This window comes from Chelmon rostratus, chromosome 14 (genome assembly GCF_017976325.1).
Source record: "Chelmon rostratus isolate fCheRos1 chromosome 14, fCheRos1.pri, whole genome shotgun sequence".
In the NCBI taxonomy this organism is placed as follows: domain Eukaryota; kingdom Metazoa; phylum Chordata; class Actinopteri; order Chaetodontiformes; family Chaetodontidae; genus Chelmon; species Chelmon rostratus.
In genome coordinates this window covers 9,944,712-9,967,785 of record NC_055671.1, presented here as the reverse complement: position 1 = coordinate 9,967,785, position 23,074 = coordinate 9,944,712, and the positions used below count along the sequence as shown (strand labels likewise).

The following is a 23,074-nucleotide window of genomic DNA, read 5'->3' as shown; positions in this document are numbered from 1 at the left end:
ATCATCGAATTTAATTCCTGACCTTAACTTCGCAGAAATCTCAACACTAATAGACCCTTTTAGGGCAGACTTTTTTGCCTTGTCATTGCAGGGAAAAGCACAGGTGCATTTAATACCATTAACGATGGCTGCATTCCACTTCTGGGAGGCGCTGGGACTGTGCATGGAGACACTGGAATAGCATAATAATTAATTTACTGGCACACTTAACGGAATTGAGACATCATTGATGTTTTTAATTCCACCTGTGCTTTTCCTGCTATGGCAAGTCAAACTGCAAAAATACTGCAACCAGTGCTTAGTCAAGTAAAAACTTGAAGTCAGTAGAATATATTTGGAATGTTTTCTCAGTTTAGTCGACAGTTTCCTGTAAATGGCAGCAAGAGGTAATGTTTTACAAATCACACAGCACAGGCTGAAATGTATAAGCCTCCATAACTCCACAACTTTGTTTTATTCGTTTTTGAGAGTATCAATAGATGTTCGGAGTCATACAACAAATAACTGGTATAGGCAGTAAGCAGTAAAACATCAGACATAACCAAAACTGAAACAGGTTTGAAAAGAAGTGTGGTCATCAGGCTTACAGAGAGTGACAGGCAGAATTTTTAGTTAACGCACCTGGACAAATTTATCAACGGCAGTCTGTATTCCATTATATTCATTCTCTTTCCTCAAATTGACTTGGCTGCTCCTGTGGTGGTAATCAAAATTGCACTGCAGCAAGTTTAAATGATTCATGTGGCCACATAAATGTTAATTTAGAAGAATCACTTAATGATATGACATTTACAGGAATAAAACAGGTATCACAAACTCCCCACCTCAGCACCAGAAACAATGAAGATCAGTTCTCCCCTGTCTGATTGTCAGCATTTCTTTTGTGCTTTTTTTTTTTCTTTTTCGCAGGAGGGGTCGTAGCTACAAGTTAAATAATAATTTCTGACATGTGGAAAAATAGTTCTGTGGTACAAGTCTCTCTCATCTAATTCTTGTCACAGTGTGTGAGAAGGCAGCAGAGCACAAAGTCTTCACCGCCCCGCCTGAAGACGAGCCGCAGACAGAGCTTTATGACACCTTCTCATGGCATAAAACCTGATTCATCAGAAACCATCAAGAAATATCCAGATTTCTCGTAGCACCTCCACACTTTGGGCTAAGAAGTGGAACGTTGAGGGAAGCGCGACAAACCGCCGCCCAATCTGTAGCTCATTTCTGCTGTGATCTCTGCACAAACTGTATTCTCTCATTCCTGAGCAGTGCGTGTGAATACATTTGCTTCAATTAATGCACTTTTTTTTTTTTTTTTTGCATGATGTCTTTGACGGAAGCCAGACGTGTTTTTGTCGTTTCTTTTTTTGGTAGTTGGGCTGGATTTATAGCAGTGTGGGTTAAAAATAAATATTTTTTTCAGCAGTTCAGGGTTGCCAAATGATAGAGAGCCAAACAGCATATCCATCAGTCTTGCATTAGCATTTCTCTCCAGTTGAAACTGTGATTGGGTCCATGTGTCAGAGGCAAGATGGGTGGGTCGACCAGCTGCCATACCCCGGTCTCTCCCATTTCTTCACAAGCGCAGAAACCCAAGTAAGGAATCTGCACAAAGAGAAGACAGATGTTGCATGTTATCAAAGGAAAAGAGATGGAGAGAAGATAGGAATGAGAGGAGCGTCGTAGCGGAAACTGACCTTTCGGACAACTTGGACAAAGTCCTTGGAGTTTTGAGGGGTGAGGCCTTGTATCTGGCGAGTGCAAGCCTCCAGGGAGGAAGCATGGGCCACAATCAGGACCGTGTTTCCTGTGTGAAAGAGGCAGAGAACAGGGAACCACGTTCACATTAACAGCTTGAAACACTCAGGTTTTTTGACACATATGCTTTTACACAGAGAAGAAGAAGAAACATTTCAACAAAAGTGGCCATTGTAGCCAGTGAGTTTGTCCAATACTTGCTGCTTAGTAAAGCTGGAATTACTTTGAAACCCTGGACACATGTTTACAGTTCCACTTTACCCAGGTTCTTGCACTCTGCCAGGATCTCTCGGGTTGCTTGGAAGCTCCTGCTGATGTAGGTGTCATAGGACTCCGACACCGTCAACTTACTTATGGGAATATGAGGTCTAGGGACGAAGCGACAGATGGAGAAGGTTACAGTAAACTGCAGCAACACAGATGAAAGCGTATAAGTGCTGCAGTGTTGGTGTTGCTGTGTACCGGTATGTTGTGTCCACACTCAGGTTAGCAGCGGCCAGCTCAGCTGGGGGGATCCAGATGGGTAAACATGTGCCCGAAACCCACTTGGTCCATTCAAACAATCCAGGCTCCACACGGATCTTAGTCTTTCCCTCCTGCTGGAGACCTGACAGACAGTGAAACACAGCAAGAACTGTTAGACTGCTCTTTACAAAAACCTATAAACAAATCCTCTCATGACATGTAAGACTCTGTGCAATAAGAGTAATTGGACCCCTGTGCCCTAACTCAATAACATGACAGGACTTAGAAGTTAAAAAGTTTTGTCACAGAAATATTTCTAAAAATAAAAAACATTCATTATGTTTTTTTACTGCGTTCACAGAAAGTATGTTGAATGTGTAAATGGACAGGAAAAAAACTAGACCTCCTGTTAAACCTCTGTCCTTTCCTATCAGTTTTGTTTCCTAATGATGTCTCTGGGTACCTCAGAGGTCTTGCTGCAGTTCATTAAAGCTTTATATAACCAGACAAATCCTGTTGAGATCTGAGCCAAACTGACGGTTTCAGACCCAAAACTAAGACTGAAAATCCACATTTGCACGCAGCAGTAACTTTTTGAAATGTACACACAACATGCCGGCTGAAGGACCTGAATAATAGCTGCTGTGTAACTTGTCTGTGACTGTGTCAGAGTATTGATGTCAGCAAAGAAGATGAGGTCGTACCCTGCAGAATGTGCTGAGCGGTCTGGACGCAGCGAAGAGAAGGAGAGCAGTAAACAAAGTCTATTGCTGCATGGCTTTCCAACAGGGCTTCACCTGAGAAACAACAAAACACAATGTGATCCAACTGTCACAAAATCCTTTAGTAATTTATGGTAACATGCATTGGCAGCTATGGCATATGACCTCTTTTCCACATACTTGCTGATTTAATCAACTGTAAATAAAATGTACTGACCTACAAGGCGGGCCTGGGTGGAGCCAAACACAGTAATTGGACAATCTTTATCATAGTCCCGGTGACCTCCGATTCTAGCTGGCAGGTTCGACGGCATGTTGAGATTAGAGCGAATGTATCGACCTACGCGAACACAAATGAGAATCTCACAGAAGACGGAAATAGTCCAAAGTGTCTGATGGAAGCCTACAGTTTAAAAAGGTGGAGTTAGTCTATGCCAGTGTGCTAACCTTTGGAGTCAAAGCACTGAGTCACCCAGTGTTTCCCAAACACCACATCCATCCTCTCCCCGTGGCGACACACAAACAGCCTCATCTTGGACAGGGAGGACTGACTGGTTGGCCTCAACATCTGAGACAAAGATTCACTTTAAATTGTGAGCCATTAGAGACGAGGCGCACAGCATTAATCTCAGGCTCCTGCCAGGAGCATATATAGTTACCACTGGTCTTAACACCCTCTAACTGGGATGTGCGAAAGAAAGGCTGTACCTGCATAGGAGGACAGAGGCCAGTGAGGCTGGGAGGATCCATAAGACTGTCGAGGAGACTGTCATTCAGCTTCCCATCAAATAATAACCCGCCCACAGTGCTGCTGGCGTTAGATGGAGAGGCACAGTTGAGAATAGACTGAGACCTGAGGATCAGACAAACACAAACACCTTGTTTCATATAGCACTTTAAAAACGTCACAGTTTATCCACTGTACTAATAAACAAACTCCTATAAACATACAGCGGATTGCATGTGACAGTAAAGCATGACCTGGAGTGTGGTGGTTTGGGCGAAGGAGCTCAGTCTAAGTTAGTGAAGAAGGAGGGTAAGAAGATGATTCCTTTTCAGCTAAGAAACATCCCCTCATCTGTGTGCATTTGCCAGTTTGAAGTGGTTATTTTGAGGGACGATCAGTGACAATCTGCTCTGCAGTATGTGCACTCTGTTCCGGCACAGCTTCTTATGTGTCATGCAATTTTTGAAATGCAAAAAGACAAACGACGACGGACTTGTGCTTGTGCCGAACATCCTGTGTTTTCCTTCCTTACCCATGGACGACCCAGGTGTCAGACTCATCAGCGCGGTTGACGTAGTTCTCGGGCAGTAGGCCCGACAGCCCCGTGCCCAGCGAGGTGCCGTACACCCAGCCCTCGCTGGCACTGCTCTGCTCCACCGGAGACATGAAGATAAAGTCTCCTGGCACCAGCTCGAGCTCGTCGTCATTCTGAGGCACGTACGGGTACATGACTTGCAGTGTCTACAGAGGAAACATGGTTGACAGCTGTTAGACAGAGGCACTGTGGAGTAAACATGCAGATCCTGCATTTGTTTATCATGATTTTTGCAACATTTCTTTCACTTGGCGTCTGAGTATCTACCTCGTGATTAGCAAAGCGAATATCCCGGGAGAAGAGCACAGCCAGCCAGTCGCAGCCTGAAGACACGTCCACGCTTTTGGCCAACTTCTCCAAAACTGGAAGGTGACTAGCTTGGAAGTGGTATGCCAACGTGACATGAAGTTGTTTCTTATGGGGCTCGACATGAACATCTGGACAAAAGAAAGAGAGAGCAATGTGCACACCAGATGCATACATACACGTACACTCATGACAATGATGTAGTGTTCACTTTACACTCTCTTTTAGTGGTTCTCCACTGACAGAAAGATTTAAGTCCACTGAAAATGCATCATCTGGTGATGCTGCTCAGCTCAACCACAAAGTGTGACTACAGCACAAGAGCTTATTCCACATATGAAGAGCCTCATAAACTGTGTCATTCTCACCAGAGCACATTACCCCATTAGACAGTGTTCACAAGTACTGAGATTTCCGAAGGGGACTCAAACCTGCTTTAGCTGCTGCTTCAGTGGCAAAGTCAGCAGCGAAACCCTTCAGCACCTCCGCCACCTGCTCCTCCACAAAGAGGCCAATGAAGGTCGAGGAGGTGTAGAGCTCCAGTGGGAGGGGCATGGGTATACGAGCCTTCCACTTGGCCACGGTGGCCTGGAGAGCGTCGGACAGAGCCTCCACCTTTCCATCGGCACACTAAGCACGGCGACAACACAACAGAACATGTTCCAGAGTTAAGGAACGGCACTCCTGTGACGTGTGATGTGAATGCCAGTGAATTGTAGTTCAAAGAAATAACCAGACTCCTTCTACATGAATACTGACACTAACCATGAAGAACTGGCAGAGAGTGATGTGGGGGAAGATGTTGTGTGCCTTATTCTTGCCACAAGAGAGACGGGACTGCTGCCAGAAGTGCGAGAGCTGCTGCAGCAGCGGTCCACTGGGTCGCAGGTATAGCACATACTCTCTGGGCAGAGGGTCATCCAAGAAGGGGTCATCCACGTGGGAGAAGAGCCTGGAGCAACAGATGTGGGGGAGACCCAAAGCAGACAGTGAAAAGTGGGTTAGTGTCCAGCAGAGGGCAGCACTGTTACAACAGCACAGTGACACATCAATGCAATGTTGCGGCGCTGGGTCAGCAGATGTTATGTTTAGCATTACAAAAAGCATTCCAATTGTGCATTAATAACTGTGGGAGAGCATATGAGTGAAAGTATGTGTCGCTCTCACCAGTCACAGGCTGCCTGGACGTTTTTCCCTCCTGTCGAAACCAGAGCTTTCAAGCTGCAGAGAGACAGAGAAAGGGAGATCAAAGCACAGTCACAAAATCAATAGTTTCTCTTCCGGACTGTGTTTATTAGGAGGAGGCTGCAGCGCTTCCACATGGCAATGAACAAAGACCAAACATCCCCAGAGAGCAGTAAAATAACAACAAGCACACAATAATTCATAACAGGAGTCCATTATTCATACCAGAGGTTCATGAAATTGAGCATCGATCCTGATTGCAAACAGCCGTATTCTTCGCTGCGGAAATACTAAAAAATCTGGATCTATCATCCGTAAAGTGTGTTCATCCCACTCAGAAGATGCAAATCACTGCATTCAGTGCACACTGGATTTAACATGAGGCTCAATCTGAAGGAAGTTCTGTTATAAGTGATTCAATGATTAAATAACGACCTCTGTGTTGTGGAGGAGCAGCTCACCGTCTTGGTTAGCATTTCTCTTGTGCAGCAGGCAAATATTCACATTATTAAGACCCCTTCAATATGGCTGTGACAGTGATCACAACACAATTCTGTTTTTTAGTGTGACCGACATTATAAACAACATAAAGCAGGTCAGAAAGTCATCTCCTACCACGTGATTTACTGTATCTGTGTCATTTCACTACACTATAACTATCTTTTCTGAAACACAGCAGAACTGATTGCGTGATTACTCTCGAGTGCTCAGAATCTAATTAGTGTCTTTTTATAAAGCCTCTGGTATCTGTGGGCACCCTCTGAAGGGATTCACTGATCCGGGCAGCTTTCTTCGGCTTTGGGAGGACTGACACAGAGTATCTGGAGGTGAATGAGGCAGTAACTCTTCCAGTCAATCAACACATCAGAGACATAGTTAAACACGCTGGACTCTTACAGCCTTGCCTGCAAAGACGTTGCACATATTATTCCATAATTAGAGCGCATGATTATGGTAAGAGTTTGTGGCAACTGAAAGTAAGTGTGCATGTAACTTTTTTAAACAGTCAGTTGTCTGTTCAATCATTTTAAAGCCTTAAAATAAGTAAATTAAGCAATGTTTGGGTACTTACTTCATTATTAAGCAACAGGAAATGCATTTGTGTGACTGCTCAACAGCTTTCAACGTTTAAACCTCGACCCTGCCAGCTGCTCTTTGTGCATGGCGTAAAAATAAAGCACAGCCCCAAGTCCCTGAGAATTAATCACCCATTCACTACATGCGACAAACAAAAACAAAACCTACCACAATGATTCCATGTCCCTAAAGGCAGCACGGCTCATCGCTGCTCTGAATGGACGTCCAAATAAACAGAAATCAACAATCTACAACGGTTTTTCGAGCAGGGAGTGATGTTCTCGGCACCACTGAAGAGCCACAGTTTGATATAGACACATACATGTCTGTGTGCAACGGCGTCGACAGTGTTCATCGTGCCACTCTAGCGTTCAAACTCGATGAGCTATTTTTAAATTTGTCCCACTGAGAGGGTCCTAGATACGGCAAAGTCCCCAAACCCTGGGGCAGAGCACAGCGGGCAGGGATGGGAACGCCAAGGCTACAACGTCGTAACAGATGGCTCACGCTGATCTAGTACAACACACACACACACACACACACACACACACACACACACACACACACACACAAATATATGCTGGGCGAAGTTGAGTTGAATACAAGCTACAGAGACGAAGCACAAAGAAAACTTGGATGAAAGTCTTCTGTTCGTTTACCTGAACAGGCCTAACAACTGTTAAATGACGATGAAAACATTTCCCCTGACTGTTCCCACAGTTTAAACTGCAGAAGGCTTAAGACAGAGAGTCATTCTCTGGCTACAGTCGTCCCATTCGGAGGTTCCACCTGGTGCTGTGTGGAGGAGGGAAAAGAAGGGGATTTTCTCTCAGAAGGCATGATGGGATTACAAGCAGATGTGACTGAGACGTCACAAAATCCAATCCGGGCTAGAACATTGGATTGCTTGCTTCTTATTTTATAAGAGTGAACCTGTCTGACATAAAACAATAGAAAAGGTCTTATGCTTACACAGTGGATATGAGGCTTACTTGAATTTAATCTGCTTTTTTTAAGGCTGCTAAAAAAAAAAAAACTGTTCCAGATATGAATTATAATACAGCATTAAGCAGGGGTTGCCATTTTTACTTATTCATGTGGGACATGCTTTTTCTGCAGGAGGGTGAATAACAGCAGTGTCTAAGACTAAAGACCCTTTGCTGTTTTTTTAAACATAATGCAAGAGGCTGAAGTTTAAGCTTTAAGACTGTAAAACATAAATAAAAAAGACAGTCTACTGTTTCCACCAACACTTAAACCATACCATTATATGATGATAGTTGCTGTTAATTCCTGATCCAATATTTAGTTTTATCGTATTGTAGTATTTCCTCAATAAAATACAGCTGCACAGTACTGAGACTGCACAAAACACCACGGTTCATGAAATTAAAATGTGTGACAGCAGGACAGCTCTGCTTTGAGAAAATATAACTTACACCACCTTTGATGGATTCCTGTAGTATTTTGGATGTTGCACTACAGTATAATATATGTGGAAAGCCAGTGTCAGCTTGCTCAGACACGCAGGAGGTATGAAAGTCAGAGATGCTCTTAAAATACAACAAAATACAGGTCAGGTGCAGAGTTCAACTAACAGCAGATCTTATGATAACTTCTGAGAGTTTCGTTAGTTGCACGTCTCTCCAGGGCCTATTGGCTCATAATCTGTCCGTGAGTCAGCGGCACGCCTGCCATGTCGCACGCTGCCGAGGACGGCCACCGATCAGATATTGTAGAATCAGGGAGATGGAGGGCAAAGCCACTCTGTTCGCTCCAGGCTCCCACAGACCGTCTGCATATCCAGACTGCACTCCGCACCATCTCACACAACACAGTTTATTCTGCTTCAGCCGCTTTCCTTTTTTACTACACACGCAACCAAAATCGCCAGTGGTAATCTGAAAAGTCAAGCAAGTCAATCTTGATTTTTTGGCTAGTTTGATTTGTTCTTCCTGGATTTGTTGATTTAGCCTTTTTATTATTATTATTTCTATGGGATTATATTCTTTACAGTATGGACAGGACTAAAATAATTTCCCCTTTTTCTTTCATTTCAATCACCATTCATTTTCAGGCGACAAGACTGCAGTGTGAATCACTGCAACTGCAACACACATTAATAACACACTCACAATAACGGCAGCAAATAAAAATGGTGGTTTATTGTTGCTCACGTGTGCAGCCCTGGGTTCCCACAACGTAAACGACCTATTATTTTTTTGAATACAGCAGTTGCAGCACATCACAACAAGCACAAACAGAACAAACACACCGGAAAGCAACATTTTACTACTGCCTGTGTTTGACCACAACAATGAATACGAAGGAGAAAAGCACAACGGTGGACGCTTGCACGCTTCTGCTTCGTGAGAAAAGACAGCACCACAGTGCACCGAGCTAAACAGCATCAGCAGAAGCCCTCAGCGACTGCAGCCCCCACAGCCGGCTGACACTGCTGCTGCCCCGTTCTTCTCAGAATTAGAGTGAAACTTCCACTGGTGCAAGTTTGAACTTAACAATATCAATGTAAGCCGTGTTGGAGCTGCTCTCAGTACGGGATGCTTCCCTGCTCCCATCAGAAGAAAATACCTGATGCAGGAATGCAGGAACAGATATTTGAAAAGAATTAACAACATATATTCAATTCATTTATTCTTTCAGCAGCAGTTTGATTCTGAATGTCTGCACACTTTGTAAAGCTGATATTGAGTCATTTGAATTGACTGTTACTAATGCTGGTAGTAAAAATGCATTAAAACAACATCGATTCCTCTTTCCTACCCTTTCACAAACATTTTTTGTATTTTCATGATTAATAGATTTTATTTCCCAATTTCATTGAAATATTTGACTTTCTGAGCATTTTTAAGAACCACGTTCTCCATTGTGTGGTGAAGAACCAAGGCCATGTTCTGGGATGTTTGCTTGAACTATTTCATGCAGTAAATAAAGTTAACTTGTTCACCTACAAAGTCGAGACAGCAGGAAGACATCTGGCCGGGCTCAGACAAACGAGAAGGAAGTCGTAGTTCACCACCAGATGCTTCAAGGTGATATGTATGGTTCAGCTCCTTCACTAAGTACCGTGTGCTCTGTTTGCACTATGTCGATACTGAAGGTAGAACCATCTGAAAACTGAACCCTTTGTACGGAAACCATCTGTGATTCTGCATGTGCCTCAGTCTGCACAATCTGAAACCTCAGCACATTTCAGCCCTAGTTTGTCAACACTTTCTCTGAGCGACACTTTCACTTCCAGGTTTGGTGGGCAGATCTGCTGCTGCCTCGGTGTCTCTGTTTCTGACACCGAGGGCCGCGACTAAAGAGTATGTTCCCCGATTAATCTGCTGATTGATGTTTATAGTTTGGCGATTAAATGTCAGAAAACAGAGAAAAATACCCACACACCCATTTCCCAAAGCCCAAACTGGCACATTCAAATTGCTCGTCTTGTTTGACCAATGATGCAAACCCACAAAAATGATCAAAATGGTTTTCTGCTGATCGATTATACGACTTATGATTTCAGCTCTACCAGTCAATCACCCAGCTATTATAATGTTAGCGAGCTTTTGGTTCAGTCTAGGTACCAATAGTTCTCTACGTCTTGCTTTTCATTTTTGGTAGCCTGACTTCACTTTTGTTCCTGAAAGACATGATTGTCTGGAACTTCTCTTGGAGTCTTCACCGTTATCATCACCCTCACTTTTAATTTACCTATCTGCACCTTTCATAGGCTTTAATATAGTTTCATTCACTACTTAATCTGACAACACTAATAAATCACAGGCGATTCTGATGCTGTAAAATTTTTAAATATCAGCTTAAGACAAACTTTTAATTCCAGGCTTCCTCTGGGCGCTCCCTAGTTGGCATCCTTGGTATTTAGTTTAACTTTTCCACCCAATCCAATGCCCCTGCTGGCCTTTATACTGCGTTGGGTGTGTACCTGAATATGAAAAATGCGTTTGGATTACACAGCGCCATTTCTGTTTCGTTTTCATTTTTCCAGGCTTAAGAAAGCGGGATGCTGACATCTGTGACACCTTCAGAGAGCAGGAGAAGTGTAGTTTTTTTCAAAGGCGCCAGCTGGTTGATGTTTGGGCTGGGGCGACGCCACTTCCTGCACCACAACCCTGTCTACAGCATCCGCTGTCCGACACTTTGTGTTTTTGTTGAAGTGAATATTTACATGTCAAATATGTTTTCTATCTGTTCCATCAAATTCAAAGCAGTCGTGGGCAAACTGTCCTCAAATCTAACCTGGAGGCTTCTCCCTTGCTCTTAGCAAGAGCCGAGCCGGTTATTTATAAACTGCATTTCCTGTTCACAGCTAGACGAAGATAAAAAAGATTAGACAGTGCGAGGGAGAGAGCTCCCTCTGGATTCGGTATGGCTACAAACCAGCAGTACTGTTTGCACAAATGACAGTGGCCATTATCAGATGAAGGCTTTTACTTCATTTGCTCATGCACCACTGCTGCAGGCCATACTGGAAAACAGCTTTTCAATTTTATCACCTACATATGGCAAGTGCTTTCTGTTCCTGCTTCTCCATCTAACCTTAATGCAGCTGAAATGTTCCTGCAGCATGTTGCACATTTAAACAGCAGCGTTTTGGGTTTTTCATACATGTAAACATTCATTGCACTGTTTATTACAGCTGAACTTTCTGCTATTTGAATATCTTCCAGGCTGCTAGGGAAAGCTATCGCTTTCTATCAGGCAATCCGCACACTTTTCAAAGTATCTCATGGGTGTGATCACTTCCTGTAAACACTGTGTTTGAAGTTATTATGACCAAAGTCGAGTAGATAAACGTTATGCCTTTCATGGCTGCATTTTAGCCAAGAAAGAAAAAGGAAATCATAAATTAAAGATGAATGTAATGAGCATCTAGAAGCAAAGTAAACACAATCGTGTCACCTCATCTCAACACACACACACAAACACACAAATGTGTACACACACTAACACTTGCAGCTACAGACTCCCAAGGGCCCCTCCCTGACTCAGTTCTATGGACGAAACAACATTTCCTGTTTACAAGCCGATGGCGAACACTCATCACTAACCACTTATCGCTCTAACAGCGCTGAGAGCACTGCTGCTGCCCAGCTCCAGACTGCACCCTGAGGAGAGCCCCGTCAGCAGAGGAAATGTGCCTCCCTCCGTCCAGTCTGGCCGACTCTGCTCAGGCCTGGTGAGGCCGCACCGAGCCAAACGCCAGACCCTACGACCTCCGAGTCAACTTCGTCGCTCCCTGACTGCCCAGTCGGAGAGAATCATGTGGATGTATAAATAAAGCACGCGGTTTGAAATCAGCTTTTGGCTGATTGGCTGACTGATAATGACACTTTCATTGTGGTCTATAACAGATGTGCTAAGTCAGACAAAGACAGAAGGGAAAAGGTGTGCAAGGTTGCGACAATATGGACCAAAGTCTGCTCTATAACACTTACCAACTGATACTGTAATTACCTCCACCAAAGAGCTAATGTTTTCAGTTTGGTTTGTTTGTTTGTCAGGTGGATTATGGGAAAAGTACTGGCCAAATTTCAGTGAAAGTTGGTGGAAGGGTGTAGTCTGGATTTAGGAAAAACCAACTGCATTTTGGATTGGATCTGAATAACGGAGAGAATGCACAAATTATTCTTCTCATTCATTTACATAGTGAGACATTTGGCCGGAATAAACACCATACATGTTTAAATCCAGTAGTCAAGTTCAATAGCGGCAAAACAAAGCCAACTGTAGAAAGAGGATGACTCCAGATTACAATCCACATTCATGGGTACCAGTAATCCTCTGGGGTAGCCGGCACATGTAGCTGCTCTAACGTCGTATAGACAGCAGTTGCTATAGGTGCACTTGCGGCCACAATTGTAACACTTTTTTTCTCAAGGTGTGGATATGGAACACAAATACACACATATCATGCACCAATTAGTTCCTGTACAATGGATATAACAGATGATGTTCACGTGTGTCAGTACAGCTTCATTTTGTTGTTTCATTAATTTGATATCGTATCTGTCGTTATATTTGTATCTTAACATAATGCTTTCTGATTTTTACACTGTATGAAACACTACAATCATTTCACTGTGTGTAAACATGGAGTCACTAACCTTATGTGTCATAAGGTTTTTTGCATATGCAAATTTAAATTTGACTCGAGCAAAAGTGTTAACAACTGTTTGATAACAAGTTGCCGTGTTCATGATGTTATTTCAGTCCAAACATTTGATGTAATGTGTAATAAAAAAAAAATAAAAAAATAAAGTGTTTTCTAGTTTGCGCAAATGTTTGTTAAGTATGTGAATTTCCAGTGTAGAAGAACATAATCAATGCACAGCTGAGACGATGAGGCTCCAGCCAGGCACAACCACATTCTGACATAATTAATAATAATTTAATAATAGTAACTAATACTTTTGGAAAAATATTCAGACATACAAGGTGGTCGCACTGACAGATTTGCATATCAGAGAAGACTGAACTATTGGTCGTTCAGGGCCCCCATCACAAAGTGACACATAATGAAGTTAGCCTAAATATTCAAAGGAACAGTTTGACATTTGGGAGAGACACTGATCCTCTTTCTTGGAAAGCATTTCACAAAATGTCACACTGCTTTATTAATGGTGGGAGAGACTGGCGGTAATTGTTGGAGTGTTTTGGGGCCACAACATTTTGTTTAGGGTCAGCAAGTCACTAACAAGGCCGGCTCTTGGTGCTGTGCACTCATAAAGCTTTTCTTTCAAGCTGACAAGGCAGAGTTTCACTCTTAGGTCTCTGACAAAGCTAGCTGTGTACAGCCAGTGTCTGGAACTGCTTCTCCCCTTCTCACTTCATTATTTCTGGACAACAGAGGCGAAAAGTCCACGAGGGCAGGCAGAGCAAGCCAGCGAGTGACACCATTAAAATGGACTGTGTGGGCCTCTGTGTGCCTAAAGGATGTTAATTATACTCTTCTTCGTTTGGTTATTGTGTCCATCAAGCTTACCGGTTTGAACGAATGATGATCACAGCTTCTGTCAAACCCGACGTGCCATTTTAGCACAAGTGTTATTTTTAGCGCTGCCTGGCGTCAGTGAAATAAGTCAAAGAGCACAAAGCAAATGTTTCACTGAGAATATTTGAGGCACGATGCCAAAGTTGGGATGCATCACGCTGCACTCCTCAAAGTATCGGGATGTGTCATAAGAAGCGAACAGCACAGGTCTGAGAGCTACAGCCGCGTTCTGTGGGCCTGCTGATGTCTTTAAACCACACTTTTAACACCCAAATCAAAAACCGTCTCATTTTAAACCTGCACACAGAGCAGCTGAAAAGTGATCCGTCAACAGATGAATGGAGCACAAAGCCTCAGCAGAAGATTTCTGAAGCATCTATTCTGTCCAGTCAGTAACTGTGACTCCAGTGTGCGATCTTCAGGCCTTCTCTTCACCGAGCAAAATGTGACACCTCAGTCAGTGCACCAAACTCTGCAAGTGGCATGAGAATCCCCTGCTTCAGCCGCCCTCAAACCACCGTCTCAACAGAGCGCTCAGTAAAGGTCACAAGCACTTCCGGAAATGGGCGACTTCCTCTTGGCTGTCTTGAGTACAAGCTTAGAGTTTGTTCTCACAAGCTGCACGTGCAGTCACATGTATGTTCAGATATGCATTGCAATCACTAAGTCGAGCGCTCAAATAAACTAACGTGAACTCTCGTGGGGCATTTTTGCATGTTAGATAACAGTGAGGTTGCGCATGCAGTTGGTACAGTAAAGGCAGGAGTTATGAAACTGACGTAGGTAGGAGAACAGACTCGCGCTGGCTTCCTCTCAAACACACAAAAGGCTTCACAGAGCTACTGGGTAAAAAAATCTGACTTTACCGTATATCATCTCATCTAAGCTAGACGTGCTGCAGCTCAGTAACCACGGCGCTTTGAAGACGTCCCTCGACAAGCACAATGAAACAGACGAGAGACCGACGACAAATTCTTCTGCATGAAATAAGCACGATAAGCAAAAGTTGAGTTACTATAAAGGAATACAACACTGCTGCTCTTCACATTTTGGCGCTGGTTTATAAACTGGAGCTCGCCGCCAACCCAGATGAGGGCGCATAATCTTAAACTGAGTGCTCTTTTTTTAATCAGATTCAGAAATATAGCACGAAACAACTAATTTCTTTTGTCATGACATTTTAGTCCTCTTAAAATCTTAAAAATATACGCACAAAGTAAAAAAACAAAAACAATGAACATCTGTCATGCGTGGTTTGTGTTAAGGTGTCATCAGGCTAAGTCGGTCCCATCAGGCCCCTTCATGGGATCAGTCGAGTGCTGAAATGCTTTGTCAATTAATCAATTACTTAATCAACAGCAGATTAAAATCTGCCGAACATGTGTTTGATCCAGCTGCTTTTCTCTGTTTTATGCCAGTGTGAAGTGAACATCTTTAGGTTTTGGACTGTTGGTTGGACAAAACAAGCGATTTAAAGGTGTCACCTTGGGCTCTTGGAAATTGCAATGTGTAAGGAATTGAAAAGTAATCCACAGACTAATCTGTAATGAAAATAATCATTAGTGACAGCACGAGACCAGTCCGATCAGTGTGATGGACTTGCGGCATACAGCTTTGACACCTGGTCTATCAACCTGCACGAATGAGTCACTGCATGCATCACACTTCCCCCACTAATTCTTGTCTAATTATTGCAAGACGTCAGTGACACTATAGGAAAATGAACCTTTCTACATGCCCAAAAATGGTTAAAAAAAAAAACCAAACAAACCTAACAATTGGCCGGTAACTCAAGGTACACATGAGCATTTACAAAAATCTAAAATCATCTTCAATTTCAGACTTTGGGTGGAAATCTTTGTGTGTGTCTTCTCTCCAATCAGCCAATCCTGCACACGGGAGCATGTATGTGACTCCAGGGCTGTATTATGTCAGAGTACTAACTGAGGGGCCACATTCTTGTTGCAAAAATAAAATAAAACGATTTTCAGTGGAAAACAATAAATGACCACATGTGCTTCAGGCTCCAAATCGAGCACAGGCTCTCTGACCAAAGCCTTAGAGGCGAGTTTTCCACACACCAGCGTCACCGTGAGGACATCTGTGATTGGTCTAAAACATCACATGACATTGCTTCACTGCCTTACGGAAAACTTCTCCTCTTCTGGTTCGATGCCCCCATCTTCATCTTGTTAGAACCAAACGGAGTAAAAAGGCTGCAACATCATTTCCCCCCTCGGCCTCCGTCACTGCAGCCGATGTTCTGTTACATTTTGCTCATCGACTTCCTGTTTCCCTTTGCTCACAATTGCCACATTATTGCTCAGTGTTACTAAACAAAACAAAGCCGCAGTAAGTGATTATACCCAAGTCTGTATCCCGCATCCTATTCAAATGTGTTTCTATTTGAGTCAAAGTTTTTTACACCGCTGCTTTGAGGCAGGTTCATGCTTCATGCATGGCTGACATGAAGGAGCCACAGACTGTCTGCCTGTCTGCGTGCTTTGGTGTTATAAGGTTTCTCACGCTTCTCCAAACCCCTCACCATCTCATTTGCATAAAATCAAGTGGTTAAATTCAGCTTTCCACTGTGTGAAAAATCTCCATTCGCCCAGTGTTTCGGGCGGTCGGCCGAGCAGCACAGGGTGATCCATGTCGACTCCAGTTTGCAGGTGTGTAACTCCAGTATGCCCAGTTGATTTGGCCACAAGCACAACATTTAAAACTGCACACACACCATCCTGTGTGTTTCTGTATAAAGCACAAACCAAGCTTCTCACCACTACACCAAGAGACTTCTCACAGTCCCTAACCCTGCATGCGGCAGATAGACAAACCACACTGTCTGGAGGTCAGAGAGGCCTTCAGATTTAGATAATCAAGATAAATGAGTAATGGCAAAGCAAGGCCCATGTTTTAATTAGACTGGTATTACCACACAAGCACATAGAAGGACAGAGTGGAAAATATTAAGGAAAGCAAACGACGACTAACTTAATATTTAACCACGGTCACAGCGACACGAGGAAGTGCCATTTAAGAAAAGTCAGAGAACAAACTGTTTACACGTTGAAGCAAAAATAGATGACTAATCATTAAACAGGAGCATGTTTCCAGGAGTGAAAGGGACTACGAGCACAGACAGAGCATCGACAGAGGGTGCAGACAGTGAGATGCTTAAATGATAAAAAGAGGAAGCTGAGGTCATGTCTTCAGTATTTTCTTATGGGAATTTGAGGGGTTTTAGCAACCTTGGAGATAGTTTATGTTCTAAAATTTCAAAATTACACACAGTGGGTGTTTTGTTTTGTTTTTTTTTTTTACTATGTCAGCATAAAAAACAGGCTATAAAGACTATCTGAAAATTTTATTTGGACTGGATTACACTTAGGCCAATAAAATGAATAAATAAACAAATGAAAGCATCGGTATTACTCCACCAAAACTGTATTCGCAGTTTGTTGAGTGATAAAAGTGCAATGCTTTGTTTTACAAGTAATTAAATACGTTTAAAGATGTTTTCTGGAAAGATATATATAATTGGGTATTATTTACAGAGAGACGTATTTAATTGAGTAAGATTATTTGTTGTGGTTGTTGTTATTTGTTGTTCTACTGACAGCAGTTTTACAAAGTGTTCTTGAGTCCATGTCGTAACATCATGTATTCACAAAGTGGTGAACCTCGCTCCATCCTTGTTTGAGCCTTTCCAGGATGCTCATCATGATGCTATCACCTGTTACCTGTGAAGTTATCGCAATCCGTTTTATTGATGTTTTACACAGCATCCCACCTTCTTTGGAATCAGGCTGTGTGTGTGTGTGTGTGTGTGTGTGTGTGTGTGTGTGTGTGTGTGTGTACATGATTCATGCTCCCTACTGGCTGAAAAAAAATACCCCTCAAACACAATGAAGCCCTTGTTCCCTGAAGCTATGACTGATAACTGATTTTCCTACTACTCCCTCTTCCTCTCCCACCAAAGTCTGGGAAAGAGGAAGATCAGATCAAATCAAAACCTGCAAATCAGATGTTTCCGATGTTCCTCCGCAGGGTTTCTGGGCTTGTGGCTGAACCAAAGAGCGGGACGTGACAATCTGCACAGGTGGAGCTGTTCCACAAATTGGATTAGTGAAGCCGACCAAAAGTGAAAAGTCAAAGGTGTTCTATACAAGGAGCGCCACGCATGGTGGCACGGTCACAACTGTCGCCGGTTTGACTCCAGCCGGCGACTTCTGCTGCGAGTCATGTTTCTCTCAGTTTCATGTCCTCACCTGTCGCTATCAAATAACAGAAAAAAAATCATCTTTTTTCTTTACAGCACAGACTGCTGGGTATTGACCAAACCATGTCTGCAGAAAGACCTTAAAGCAAGCACTGAATGTCTGGTCAGAGACTTATTCATTCATTATTGAAGTATTATTCATTCGTCATTTTCTGATTTCAATCATCATTTTTCAGACTGTATATTTAGGCAAAGTTCTGTTACAGCTGCTCGTGTTTAGACTAAATTTAACCTTGGTTCACTGATTTACGCTCGTTTGGGGGCAGCACAACAAGCTGTAAACACAACACTGACGAACTGTTACCATATAAAGTCAAACAAACAAACAGACGTGTAAACTGTTGCCTGTTCACACATGATCAGGTACAGCATTAGCATTCACTCTGAGTCCAGTTTCTTCCTGTGTGAGTTTAATTTCAACATTCACTCTCCTTTTAGCTCTGTTTTGGTGCCCACCAACTCCTGAGGAATATGTCACTGTGTTCACCAGCTAGCCGCCAACTGTCCGTCTGCTGTCTGACTCTGGGAAGGGAGCACACGCCGGGCTTATACCAGCTTATTAGCTGAAAAAAGCTGCCGGTTATTGCTGGAAATGGGACAGATGAAAAAGGTGTACAGGCTTAGGCACACCAGGATTTAAAAGTTCAACATGTTGAACAAAATAACGGGAGAAAGTAAACAGAAGGATGAAACAGAGAGAAACTCTGGGTACTACGCTAAACCAGCCAGGCTGGCTAGCAAGTCATAGCAGTTCACCAACTCGCCCTGCGAATCATCACGATGTCACCGCCCAATCGGGTGGATATGCAAATGTCACTTTATAGTGTGACGGCCGGTAAAGTGAGGAAAAAGGAATCAAAGTTGTGAACCAAACCGAGACACAAACCACGATCATCTTGTATTACGCAACCATCCGTATTCTCTCCTATGCTCTTGTGTCTCCACTGACATCAGACCAGACAGGCTTGAAGGTAATGACGCTAAATTATTCTGCTTCATTATAAATTTATAGCCTCAATCAAATCAAAGTGTATTAGTCTGTCATAAATAATAGATGTCAGTCTGCAAATATAACACAACCCAGTCACTCATTTTGTCTGCAGTGGTTCGTTAGGCAGGAGGAGTGAGAGCTGCAGTCTGGAACGATGAAAGCCTGGGTGACCTTAGCCAGCGTCGCAGAGGATGAAAAGGCTTAATTTTGGAGATACTGTATCTGTCTAGTTAAAAGAAGAAAGGCCGTTCAACACTTCTGGCCTACTTAGCAAACTCAGATAACTGCCAGCAGTTATTCATAAGTGTTCCTCTCCTGTCTTACACGGGGAGACGGTATTAAATCCTGCAATTCAGATACCAAATCAAGTAATAGATCTGGGGGCTAATCACAGCACACTGAGAATACTGCCTCTGCTGACAAAGACCCAAAGTGAACTCGCTCCGATTTCTTTTGTTACATGGCACACACAATTTTCAGGCATGCTACACATACAGTCAGGCTTTTTCAATGGGCTTCATCTGTAATGTGGGAGTCACTGACAACAAGAACAATGAGAAGGGACATTATGATTATAGATTCTGTGCTTAGGTCGGGTTCATACAGCGAGGTGAGGCTGAGACGCAAAAACTGACTTTAAATGAAAATTTGATACCTATTCAGTGTCTGTACAGACCATAAAGGCTGCGTTTAGAGTGTAAATGGAGTCAAGCTGGTGTTCAAAACTAACTGCTTATTATAGTGTTTAGTGGACTCTAATAAACATGTATTTGGTAAAACAGCCTCCTATGCGAATAGGCTCAGTTACCAGGAGTAAAAAAGGTGAAGACGGGTTATATAAAGCATATTTTACAATATAAATGTTGCATTACACATGTCAATAAGTTACTCTTCCATTCAGTGACAATGCAGCACCTAAATACTGAACATATTTATAATTTCTCTGGTTTAAATAGATCAATATTTCTGATGATGTGTGGTTTCAAATATTGAGACTTGTGCTAAATGCTCCATTAAAAAATCTACTATAGTCCCGTGTCAAACAAATACTGACATGTTACATAATTCTGAACTGTTTGGCTGAGATTTGTTTGAGCCCCAGTAACAAGCAGACTACACACTGTCAGACTACACATTGTCATGTTTTAAACGTGATTACATAATGCATAGACGACATTCACCAGCCAACGCCGCTTGTTTCCTGGCAACTTCTTCTCCGGAGGATGAATGAGAAGAAGCGCTGAGGAGCGAGCAGGGATGTCTACGGGATCACCTTTCCATTGAAAACCAAGCAGAGCTGGCGAGTGAAGCGCTTCACTCAGAAAACGCTGAGCCTCTCTATGCGTTTTCCTCTTGTAGTGGGAAATATGTCCAAACAACTTATGGGCAGGTATGGAAACACACACACACTGAAGTAAGGTATTGGCACTTGAGCAAGTGTTAAGTGCTAATTACTAAGTACTTGTGCTTTATTTGAGTATTTCCTGAGGAGAGGTTTTGTACTTTCATTTTTGGACTACAGTTATTTGCAGTTACTGTAGCTCCACCTTTACTATCTACAACAATAAAACGCTGCTCACATGTTACTGTATCAGTAATAATAATAATACAACAATAAACATGGGCCAGTCTGCCTGCATGGAAGTACACACAGATGCTTTTGAACAGTAAGTACATTTTGCTGTTCATACATACTTTTACTTCAGTAAAATTTTTAATGCAGGACTTGTAGTTGTAATGAAGCGTATTGATATTGTTGTATCTACTTCCTCCACCCCTATGCAGCATTTAGTATCCTGCAAGTGCAGCAACAATGCAAGTCTCTGCAAAATACAAACTGATGTGGACGTAACTTTATTTCCAATTTTTTGTTTGTCACTAAAAAAAAGAGACCAAGCTCAACAGAATGGCACAAAAATCTAAAATAAGTGCCATTCAATCCTCTTGCATAACCCCGCTGTGGGTCGCTCGGTGTGTGGATTCAAGAGCAGAAACTACAGTTTAAAAAGGGTCACTTGTCATGACCCCGCAGGCTGACACATATGTTGACAACATGCTGCAGAGAGGCTGCAGACGAGCTGCTGATGTTGATGCGCACAGAGAAAGTTTGGGGAGAGGGAATGTGAGGGATGCTGCTGGGAATTTAACCTAGTTATAATGGTGTGTGTGTGTGTGTGTGTGTGTGTGTGTGTGTGTGTGTGTGTGTACTCACGCCCTGGTCTTGGGGAAGCCCATGGACAGCAGCACGTCCAGAGTGGACCCATGTTTGACGGTGCTTGGCCGGGTCTGGCGCTGCCTCCGCGGGGTCACTTTGGCATACAGGTCTTCTTTCGCTGCCATAACTCACTGCTCCATCGGAATGCCAGGTCCTGGGCTCCTCTGGTCTATGTTCATTTATTTAAAATAATAATAATAAAAAAAGAAGTATCGAAGCGGTGAGACTGTTTAAATCAGGACTACTTGTGTTAAGCGGAAGTAGGGAGAAAACACCAAACCCTGCGAGGAAACGAGCGTTTCTCTGGCTCTGAGCTGGATCAAGCTGCCTCCTGACGGCTCGCACATGAAGTCAAAACCGTCAGCAGCGGGGTCAGCCATGGGAAGTCACTCCTGCTCTCTCAGCCGTGCCCCCGATTCGCAGTCCCCGACCGCGGCGGACATGTCTGGTTCCTGCTCGCCCCTCGCATCCGGTCCGCTCAATGAAAAATCAGATGCGACTTATATGAGCTTCCTTTCCATACGATGTCTTATTTATGAATGGGTCCTGAGTGAGCGGAGGTACAGCCTGTGAAAGGCTCCGGCTCCGACCGAGCAGCCCCTCCACTTAAAGGAACAGTGCGCCGCCTGTGAGCGGACGGGAAATGTTTGCGGAATATGCGTAAAACTGAACATAACACACGCTCCTCTCGGCTGGACGCGCTGTCCTTACACTTGTGCACTAAAACGAATCCCCTCAGCCGAGGTGGTGTGATGGAAAGTGTCGAGGCAGGGCTGGACGGTGGAAAAAGTTGGTCACACTTCCTGTCTGCGATAGTGGGTGTCATTTCCCGCATGCGCAGTGCACAGCGAGGAGAGCAGCACGCCATCATCAGTTGCTATAGCAACTTACGGGCGGCAAACTTTGTAAACGTGTCCCTAAATATTGCCTTATAATATAACTTCTTCATTTTGTAGCTGTTATCTAATTCAGTTCCGTATTAACTCCTACATTTAAGTGGCCCATTTTATTCTGAAATCTGTCTGTGGTCAGATCATAGACTTGCAGAACTGGTAGCTTCCAGGCTTAATCGTTGCATTTACAGTTTAATGTGGGCAATGTTAAAGGAAAAACAAAGACTAGCCATTTATTTAAAAGAGTTAAAAGTAATACATGCCTTTGTAACCACTCAGCTTGATTACTGCAATGCACTTTACATGGGGGTCAGCGGGTCCTCCATTGCACGTCTGCAACTAGTATTTCTATTTTTACTGTCTGTTTTTACTGCCTATTTTAATGTACAGCACTTTGGAAACCTTGAGTTTATTTAAACTGTGCTTTATAAATAAAGGTGGATTGGATTGTGGGGGAAAAAATCCTTGGAAATTAAGCAATTGGCATCCCATAATGCTCCTGATCAGACCTCATGTAGACTGTGTAATGCTGGGCAGACATGTATCTGTATGCTGATTGCTCATTTACCTCTACATTTAAATGCATGCATTTTACTTTGAAACTTGTCTGTGGCTGTATTTCCTTTTAATGATAACATTGCTGTGCATCATGTAAGGAAACTGATATTATGGCAATGGCAGTCAACATAGAGGTGTAGGCAATCAATCATGAGGCCCATCAGGACTCATGTGGACTCTGTAAGGCTGGAAAGGCATTTACACCTCAAGTTTTCTGCATCTACAGTGGTTTTAAACTTGTGTTCAGAGCTGACGGGTAATGAGGCTATTCACTGCAGTGGTTGATAA

At 43.2% G+C, this 23,074-nt stretch overlaps 1 protein-coding gene across 2 annotated transcripts; it reads right to left on the bottom strand.

Moving 5' to 3' along the window:
• Positions 1–423: 423 nt before the first annotated feature.
• On the bottom strand, positions 424–22,125 carry ubash3ba (ubiquitin associated and SH3 domain containing Ba). Of its 2 annotated transcripts, XM_041952915.1 has the most exons (15): positions 21,616–22,125; positions 21,333–21,504; positions 5,732–5,785; positions 5,330–5,516; positions 4,996–5,194; positions 4,526–4,695; positions 4,196–4,404; positions 3,645–3,789; positions 3,384–3,504; positions 3,154–3,276; positions 2,919–3,011; positions 2,212–2,356; positions 2,011–2,117; positions 1,689–1,798; positions 424–1,596 (listed from the first exon to the last, which is right to left on the bottom strand). In XM_041952915.1, the coding sequence occupies exons 2-15, from the start codon at positions 21,458–21,460 to the stop codon at positions 1,459–1,461; spliced, it is 1,929 nt and encodes a 642-aa protein (XP_041808849.1). In that variant the 5' UTR covers positions 21,461–21,504; positions 21,616–22,125; the 3' UTR covers positions 424–1,458. The 2 variants fall into 2 exon arrangements, with proteins under 2 accessions (XP_041808849.1, XP_041808848.1); XM_041952914.1 differs by having other exon boundaries at positions 21,333–22,125.
• Positions 22,126–23,074: the final 949 nt, after the last annotated feature.

What these genes read in the sequence shown, in the direction of transcription:
- ubash3ba (XM_041952914.1), bottom strand. Translation starts at nt 21,460, where the DNA reads ATGGCAGCGAAAGAAGACCTGTATGCCAAAGTGACCCCGCGGAGGCAG. An exon ending in CACCCAGGCCCGCCTTGTAG is followed by an intron (nt 3,012 to 3,153) that starts GTCAGTACATTT and finishes GTTGTTTCTCAG; the next exon opens with GTGAAGCCCTGTTGGAAAGC. An exon ending in GGCAGAGTGCAAGAACCTGG is followed by an intron (nt 1,799 to 2,010) that starts GTAAAGTGGAAC and finishes TCTTTCACACAG; the next exon opens with GAAACACGGTCCTGATTGTG.